General features: G+C 40.2%; 1 protein-coding gene across 1 annotated transcript; it reads left to right on the top strand.

The window, feature by feature from the left end:
• The first annotated feature begins 2,912 nt into the window (after positions 1–2,912).
• LOC117814937 (alpha-1,3-mannosyl-glycoprotein 4-beta-N-acetylglucosaminyltransferase C-like) lies at positions 2,913–4,935 on the top strand. The gene is made up of 4 exons (XM_034686522.1): positions 2,913–2,926; positions 3,031–3,173; positions 3,259–3,406; positions 3,498–4,935. Coding segments are annotated over exons 1-4 (1,461 nt in total). The 5' UTR covers positions 2,913–2,925; the 3' UTR covers positions 4,667–4,935.
• The last annotated feature ends 4,720 nt before the right edge of the window (positions 4,936–9,655 follow it).

Here is a 9,655-nt window from a genome sequence, read left to right on the forward strand (position 1 = left end):
TAATTTGCCGAGGAAAAACAACAACTTGGCAGAGAAGCATTGTAAACAAAAGCAAATAGACCCAACAAATGGTGCTTATTTATTCATAGACGTACCTTCATTTCCATATAAATATACGTGACCTATGGGAGGCTTGTTTGTTGTTTGCATTCAGTCTGAGAGAGCAAACAAAAATCTAATTTCTTAGCAGTCTTTTTCCTGCAGAGACGGCATGTGGCCATTATTTTGCCTTGTTAGATATTCTTTCATCGCCTCGATATCTGATTTCACAGGCTGCCGTCTCCAGTAATGGAGTTTGCGCGTGTGTGTGTGGAGGTGTCTGTCTTGTGAGGACTTTCATAATATTGACTCACAGCTGTCATTGAGTTTCCACTTACTCTCGTTGCTGCATCTCTCAGGTGCCGGGCGTGGAGAAACACAAAATGGCTCACTTCTCTGGCAGATGGCAGACAGGTTTTTTTCCCCCACTAAAATGGAACTCGAGCGATGAATAACACACTGAATAATAAGTTGTTTATTGAGTTATTGGGCCCAGCGGCAGGCGTGCAGCAAGGCCTGTGCAGAAATTGTCCTTGTCACTGGGGAGTTTTGCGAGTCCTCACATTGAAGGCGGCGTTTCTTGTGTTACGCAACATCAGAATTAGGGAGAGAGTCATGGGACCGGTCTTCTTTTTTTTTTTTTTTTAAGAAGAGGTGCCAAATAGGACAGAAAGTGAGTGGAGTTATTCTTTTAGTTGGAAAACTGTCAGCAGTTTGAGTAAATATCACGCTGCACAGAGCTGCTTTGTATCAATACCAGAGGTGTTTACTGACTCTTGAATCATCATGCGCAGCAGCTGTGCTCAAAACGAACAGATGACTTAAGATTCCCCTGCGAGCGGCGAGATTAGCGACCGCAGTCGTCTGTTATTACTTCTGTTTAACTTCATCTAATGATAAACCTCCAGATCAGAAGTCAGAGTGTCTGTATCGATGCCACCGGCCACATCTGACTTCTTCATCATAACCCAGTTAGAGATGAGTTTCATCCGGCTTCCCTCAGGGCTTCAGCTAATGACTCTTATAATTAAAGCTGCACAAATCAATATTTTATATTAAAGGGAATTTGTGCTTTGTTGTGTGTGAAGATATCATCAGTGCTGGTGGTAAATTCATTCAATTAAAGCAATAAATCCACCAGTGCGTGATGCACTGACTGAACTGCAGATTCACTCTGCTCTCAGAGGCCTGTTTGCAGAGCCTACATGTACCAGGATGCATTGCTCAGGGAGCCCACCCTTATTTTAACCAAGCGGCAACCTCCGGTCTCAAACTATGAAGCCCATGCAAAAGTGTTATAAACTGCAATTCATCAAGGATCCGCTTGAGGCTGGCTGCAGACACACAGGAAACCACATAGACATGAATGGGAAAAAGACGATCTTTGCAGCATTAATAAACATGTTTACAGCCTGGTTCAAAAAACGGCTTGGCCCTACGAAGCTAATCTCTCTATCGGCACATACTGTACAGGGGGTAAATTTTTTTCCAACGCGACGGTTCAGAAGATATTAAGATTACAAGTTTTTGCCCAAATAAGGACATGACTGACTTGACTCCCGGTCGGGAACACATAGCTGTTGGCTAGCAGGCTCAAACTCCGCCCCTTTACGTCACACTTTGCCTGGTTGAGTTCCGCATTTCCAATATGGCTGCCGCCGTCGATTGGCTTCAAAACAGCGTTCAGGAACAGATGGATGACATCATGGATACTGCGTCCATATTTTATACAGTCTATGATTTTAACATGTCAGATGGGGTGCTGGTGGCCTAGTGGTCTAAGCACCCCACGTATAGAGGCTATAGTGCTTTTCGCAGAGGTCGTGGGTTCGACTCCCGGCCGGTCGACCATTTCCTGCATGTCATCCCCCGCTCTCTACTCCCCGCATTTCCTGTCTCTCTTCAGCTGTCCTATCCAATAAAGGCGAAAAAAATATAACTTTAGAAAACATGTCAGCTACAAATGGCAGTTTCAAGTGTTGAAATATGAAGCTAATGCAGAAGTGCTAAAAACTGCAGTTCCTCGAGTGTCCACTTGAGGCTGGCGCCAAAAGCCCTTGAAGCCACATACACACTCATTCATAAAAGCCGATCTTTACAGCAGAAATAGACATGTTTACAGCCTGGTACAAAAGACGAGTGTAGTCTGATTAGCTCATTTCTTTATCCTTCTTAAAGAGACAGTACCTGGAATTGAGCGTATTTAGACAGAGGCTGAATTAAGGGTTTTACAAAGACACCAATCTGAGATAAGAAAACCAATCAATCAATCTTTATTTATACAGCGCCAAATCACAACAAATGTATCTGAAGACTCTTTACAAACAGAGCAGGTCTAGACCGTACTGCACCATTTTATATAGATCACATTTCATTTGAAATACAACACAAAGGGACAATCATGTAACAGCCGAAGACCAGGAACCCTCTACTTCTTCATCCACTCCTCCCTTTCCTTCCTTTCACGGATCAGCTCTTGCAGATATGGTGTCAGGTATTGGACATCCTCTTTATATTTCGTCCACAGGTCTTTAGGGAGGATCCGTTGTTGCTTGGAGAGATCTCTTGACCCTGAACATCCTCTCATTGAACTGGTCCTCAGAAAGCCTCCTCAGGGCCTCTTTCACATCCTGAATCCTCAAGCACAGTGCCATCAGGCATTAAACCTCACTTGTTGAAGCCACACATGTTATAGTACTACTAGGGAGCCTGCCTGTTGCAACTGGTGTCCGCGCCACTCTATGTTCTTTTATTAACAAAGACCTGACATCAAGACAGGATAAGATCCAGTCCCATCTTACAGACAGGACTCACTCTGATCTCATCTTAATACACCATGAGCAGAGGAAAAAATTCAGTCATGTTGACAGCTCTTCTCCTCAAAAGAGTGAGAATATCAGAGTCTTAATAGAAAACAACAAAGATGAAAGATGTGTACACGCTGTCCTTCATCCTTTCTTCTCTCTCTTTTATCTCTTTGTTTCCCCGCAGTGAGAGACGTGACCTGGAGGCTAATGTGGAAGTCTGTAGACAAGATGAGGTGTTTCAGGAAACGCTCCATGCTGCCCTTCCTCGGCTTCCTCTTCACCTTTCTGCTCTTCTTCAACCTCTACATGGATGACGGATACGTGCTGGTGAGGCTTCTCGCCTTCTAAAGATCTTCGTGATGAAGCTCTGATCTTCAGTTTGTTCTTCGTGCTCTTGTGTTTGTGATTTCAGGAGGCGGAGAAAAGACAGTTGGGAGAGACGCTGATGCATCCTTCAAACTCTGACAGATACGTCCACACCTTCAGAGATCTGTCCAATTTCTCGGGGACTATAAATGTGACGTATCGATACCTCGCGGGGATCCCTTTGCCGCGCAAAAGTACGTATTCGTTCTGTAGATGTTAAACATATGACATCACCACCACAGGAAGTCTTTTGTTTCATCATGTTGTGACTCTTTCTGTCCACAGAGTATCTGACCATTGGTTTGTCATCAGTCAAGAGGAAAAAGGGGAACTACCTCCTGGAGACGATCAAATCCATCTTCGATCAGTCCAGTTACGAGGAACTCAAAGAGATAGTTGTCGTAGTCCACCTTGCAGACTTTGACCTAGTCTGGTGTGAGAACCTGGTGCAGGAAATCACCAGGAAGTTCGCTCATCACATCATAGCTGGACGCCTCCTCGTGATCCACACTCCAGAGGAGTACTATCCGTCTCTGGACGGGTTGAAAAGGAACTACAACGATCCAGACGATCGAGTCCGCTTCCGCTCCAAGCAGAACGTGGACTACGCTTTCCTCCTGAACTTCTGCACAAACCTGTCTCACTTCTACATGATGCTGGAGGACGACGTGCGCTGCTCCAGGAACTTCCTGATGGCGCTGAAGAAGGTGATCACCTCCAGAGAAGGCTCCTACTGGGTGATGCTGGAGTTCTCCAAATTGGGCTACATCGGGAAGCTGTACCACTCCAGAGACCTGCCTCGCCTGGCTCACTTCCTCCTCATGTTCTACCAGGAGATGCCCTGCGACTGGCTCCTCATCCACTTCAGGGGTCTGCTGGCCCAGAAAGACGTGATCCGCTTCAAACCCTCTCTGTTTCAGCACATGGGCTACTACTCCTCCTACAAGGGAGCCGAGAACAAGCTGAAGGACGACGACTTTGAGGAGGACTCCATAGACATTCCTGACAACCCTCCAGCCAGCCTCTACACCAACATCAATGTCTTTGAAAGCTACGACGCCACAAAGGCTTACAGCAGCATCGTGGATGAATACTTCTGGGGTAAGCCTCCCTGCACAGGAGACTTCTACATCATCATCTTCAATCAGTCCACTAAAATCAGCAGAATTAAGATAGTGACGGGAACGGAGGACAGACAGACCGATGTTCTCCATCACGGAGCTCTAGAAGTGGGACAGAAGTCTGTGGAGACCAAACAGGGACGGCAGTGCTCGTCTTACATCACATTAGGAGAGTTCAAAGGTGGAAGTATTGAGGTCAACAAAGTGGACCACAAGATCGGCTTCGACATCGAGTGTGTGCGAATCGTCATCACGGCCAGTCAGAAAGAATGGCTCATTATAAGAACTATCAGTTTATGGACCACACAGCCCGTCAGCCAGCTGATTAAGTAGACAGTGAAGGTTTTTTTTAAATGATCTGCTGTTTGTACAGTAAACATTTTGGATGCTATAAGTTCATTTTGAACTACTTCTTGAAAATATGTGTTCCTAGGATTCAAAGCAATCCATATTTTCTTGGGTTGTTTGGAGATCTACTGCTAGATTGAGATGTGATGCATTATTAAAATGACCAAAATGTACAGTATGGAGCCTTTATACTCACGTTCACTTTCCTAAACTGAACATCTGTAACATATAAAGTATAAAACTCTTCATACTTGGCTGTTTTCTTGTTTTGTTTTCAGTCAAAGCACCAGAAAGAAGAATCACACTCACTCTAACTCAACTGAATAGATTTCTGATTGTCTGTTCGATAAGAAGCTTCACCTTTTTGTTCCCTAATTTAATCCACAGCTACACTACACTCCTTTGTCAGCCGACCTGTGCAGTCAGAGGAAGGAGGAGGTACGTCCAAGATGTGACTTCAACTTCAGCCTCACTTTTTTTGGTGTCCTTTGCTGCCACCTTGTGGGTGGATGACAAACATGCACCCTTATAAATCTGCAATTTAAAGGCCCTGTGAGGAGTTTTGAAATGGCTGAGAAACAGACTGAAAATGATACTAATGTGTCTTTATAACCTTCAATAGCAAACAAGACCATCAGCAGCAACACTGGCACCTTCTCTGTTGTCATTTTGAATGCCTGAAACCACCCTGGGGGGGTAGGTGTTAGACCAGATGATGGACATCTTGCTTCAGAAACAGCCTTTATTTGACTGTTTTCATGGAAAATAATCACATTGCCTGATAAAGTTGACTGTTAAAAGACAACAGGATGAGGCTTTTGTTGAAAACACTACTTTTGCATGTATAGGACAAGAGATAAGAGGTGTCACTTTGTCCACAAGGGGGGCGCCAGAATCGATACAAAACAAGAGTTCCTCACAGCAGCTTTAAGATAGGATATTCCTTTATTTATTTATTTAATAAATCTGCAATTTAACAAAGAAAGCTCTCATAAAATGTAACTATTTTTACTTTGCAAGAATCAACACAAAGAAACACAAAAAGTTCCCCAGAGGAGATTTAATTTCACCCTTAGATAAGAGGTGGAAAGGGTTGTTTTAATGCAAGAGAGCTCAATTGAAACATCTCATACTGGATTATTTTGACCAATGCTAGTGAAGATTTTTAACCAGACAATTTGTATTGATTTATTTATTTATGGTTTATTTGTTAGGGAGAGATACAGTATACACTACCAGTCAAAAGTTTGGAAACACCTTCTCATTCAAGGGTTTGTATTTATTTTAATTATTTGAAACACTGTAGATTAATACTGAAGACATCAAAACTATGAAAGAACATATATGGAATTATTGAATGAACAAAAAAGTGTTAAACAAAGCAGAATATGTTTTATATTTCAGATTCTGTAAAGTAGCCCCCTTTTTCCTTCATGACAGCTTTGCACACTCTTGGTATTCTCTCAGTCTGCTTCATGAAGTGGTCTCCTGGAATGGTTTCTAATGAACATGAGCCTTGTCAAGAGTTCATTTGTAGAAAGACTTGCCTTCTTAATGTGTTTGAGACCATCAGTTGTGTTGTTCAGAGGTAGGGTTAGTACACAGTGGATAGTCCTATTTGACTACTGTTGTAATCCAGATTATGACAAAACCAGATTATTTCATAGTTTTGATGTCTTCAGTATTAATCTACAATGTTGAAAATAAATGAAAAACATTGAATGAGAAGGTGTCCAAACTTTTGACTGGTAGTGTATGTAGACAAACTGTGAACAGCCATCCTGTGCAAGTATCATAGTGTTTGTAACGAATGCTTATTTGCAGCACCCGTCCCTCGAAGGGCTTTTAAGTGAGTAAAATATTTAAACAGTAATTTAAAATAAAAAAGAAAAGGTATTATAAGTACAGCATGATACAATAAAACACACATTTGGCCATGACAGAACATGCAGAAAATCCAACATGAGTGCAGGTTTGTTGATGAATTAACCAGGATGAGGGAATGAGAGAGTTCCAGGCATTGACTCCTTCCATGGAGAAAGCTATTTGAGCAAATTATGTTTTGCCACTTGAAGCCACTCTAGTGGATCTGCTGCAGCTCTGCAGTCTATTTATGATGTGTGTTTTCTTTTCTTTGCAACAACACAAGGGAGTATTTCTTAGGGTATTACATTTTTTTTTGCAGCAATCACATTTACCTAAAACTTAATTCAACTTAATTTAGTTGTAAATTAAACGTTTTATCAACTATATGTGATCTTTTTATGTAAAATATAACATATTACATTTTATCACATCAGTTTGTTACTTTTAAATTTTACAGAACAGGTAAGACTTAACAGCATTTACTTAAAGGGGCATCCTGCTCTTAGCTGTCACAACTAATGTGTCAAGTAGTTTCCTTGTATTTATATTGTTGTGGAAGTTTTCTGCTACTGGTGAAGAATGAAATAGAGACTTCTGCTGGCCGACAAGGTTTTTAATTTTCTTTGCAAAGAAAAGGTGAATCAACACACGAGCGAACATAGGGAGACTTAAACATTTCTACCTGAGGAACACCCCCTGAGGTATGTTTCACATCCTTTGTCTGCTGCAGGTATCGGCATCAGGACAGGGTTTTGTATCCAGGTGGGAGGTTTAAGAGGTCTAGACATCTCAATTAGGTGGGTTATCTCAACTAGTTGAACAAAAAGGAATTTAAATTATAATTACAATATAAAACTAAATCAAAAGTTATTGATTGTAGCTTTCTCTATTCTAGACATATGGGTGTAATGAGAAAAAACTTCCCTCACTAAAGACTTTTTTAAAGCTGAGAGGAGAAACCTGAGTACGAGCAACAGGCAATAGATTCATCTTCATGTGCACAAAGTAAACAGAAAAGACAGACGAATGACAATAAAAGGTGGATAAACAAAGAGAAAACAAAGTATAAGAAAAGTGTGAATCAAAGGAAGACACCATCCCTCTTCTTTTCAGATCTCAGACAGTTACAGGTGTCTCCTCTCTGTGTGACGCTCCTTCAGGTGCTGTGTGTGCCAGGATAGAACAGATGGTGTGGCTGCAGATGGAGCCAAACCCAAATGAGTTTTCAGTGAAAAACAGATTTTCAGAAGTTAATTTAGTGCATCGCCTTTTTTTATAGTCTCATATTCACTTCCTGAGACACATTTTCAGAGGTCGTTTTTCTTCTTCACATTACTGTTTCTCTCTCTTTTTACTCTTTGATGTCTTCTTTCTGAATCTTACACTACACATCATATATCTAGTGTCAGGATGCGTGTTCTGCTCTCCTGCCTTCAGGTCAATCCAATATACCCTCATCTTTGGTCTTGACCTGTTTTTTTCTTCTTCTCTTGATCTGCTGCCTCCTCGACCTCCTGCAGCCGTTTGCTTTCTGAATCAATCGCCTGTAATCTCACACTTGTGGGAGAAAGAATAGTAAACTTTACATTCTATCATATCACACAATACTTTGATTTTTTTTCTGACATACTGTTTGTAACTTTTTTGATTCTATTGATAATGAATACAGTTTAATCTTAAGGAACAGCAATAGTCAGGAAAATCATGACTTTTTGATTGATTGATTGATTGATTGATTGATTGATTGATTGATTGATTGATTGATTGATTGATTGATTGATTGATTGATTGATTGATTGATTGATTGGATTTTATAGATTGAAGGAGTGGGTATAAGACAAGATAAGATAAGATAGTCCTTTACTCGTCCCACAACGGGGAAATTCAAGTGTCACAGTAACAAAGTAGACAGTGCAAAAGAAATATATAAAGCAAACAAGAGCCTATAAAGTAACAATTATTAAAAAGTTATTAGCAATTAAAATTAAAATTAAGATTAAAGAGGTAAGAAATAAGCATATCTTACACACATATACTGTATATATATATTATTGGTTATAGAGTCTGACCACTGCAGGAAGAAAAGACCTGCGATATCTCTCTGTGAGACACCGCTGGTGAAGAAGTCTGTCACTGAACGAGCTACCCAGTGTTGTTATGGTCTCCTGGAGGGGGGTGTGACGTGTTGTCCATCAGAGAAGAGAGCTTTGCTATCATCCTCCTGTCAGCCACCACCTCCACAGGGTCCAGTGGGCAGCCCAGGACAGAGCTGGCCTTCTTCACCAGTCTGTTCAGCTTCCTCCTGTCAGCAGCAGGATTATGGTATGATATATATATATATATATATATATTGGTGATATATGATATTGGTCATCTTAACAATAAAGCAGAGAGATTTGCTTAATTTTTCAAGTTGTGATGTGCGACAGCCACATATCACAGTTGTCATTGCAGAAAGATGTATTTCACAATCATTTTTTAAAATAGCATGACAATAACAACACAATAAAGATTAAGACCAACAATGACTTGTAATAAAAAATGTCTCAATAGTAATTTTGCGTGTATAAGGGTTGTGTATTATCTGTATTATATTATAATTATCTTGCCATATTATATTATGTTATATCACATTATTATTCTAACTACAGCTCATGGTCATATTACATACCCGTATTATTTTTTATTTATTGCTTAATCTGTCATTACCAACCATAATCACACCATGTCAACCTGTCACTACTGACATTTTTTAATACTGCCTGTAATTACTTCTATTCAATCTAAATTCCATTATAACATTGTATATATCTAAATTGTATTCTAGCTTTATTTATATATTTTTATTTCTACTTATCTTATTTTATTTTATTTTATTTTTACTTATTGAAACTTCTGTCTTGATTGTACATATGTCTGGGTTGCTGTAACAACTGAATTTCCCCCTGGGGGATCAATAAAGTAATATCTTATCTTATCTTATCTTTATCTTTATCCATTTGGCACTACAAGATCTATGAGTAAGCCTGCAGACAGTCTTGACTGAAAAAAAGCTTTAGATCTTTTTTGTCAAATAATAATAATAATAATAATAATAATAATAATAAT

Source organism: Notolabrus celidotus, chromosome 6, assembly GCF_009762535.1.
Source record: "Notolabrus celidotus isolate fNotCel1 chromosome 6, fNotCel1.pri, whole genome shotgun sequence".
Classification (NCBI taxonomy): Eukaryota; Metazoa; Chordata; class Actinopteri; order Labriformes; family Labridae; genus Notolabrus; species Notolabrus celidotus.

Coding starts and splice junctions, on each gene's coding strand:
- LOC117814937 (XM_034686522.1), top strand. Junction 3,174..3,258: donor TGGATGACGGATACGTGCTG/GTGAGGCTTCTC, acceptor TTGTGATTTCAG/GAGGCGGAGAAAAGACAGTT. Junction 3,407..3,497: donor GATCCCTTTGCCGCGCAAAA/GTACGTATTCGT, acceptor TTCTGTCCACAG/AGTATCTGACCATTGGTTTG.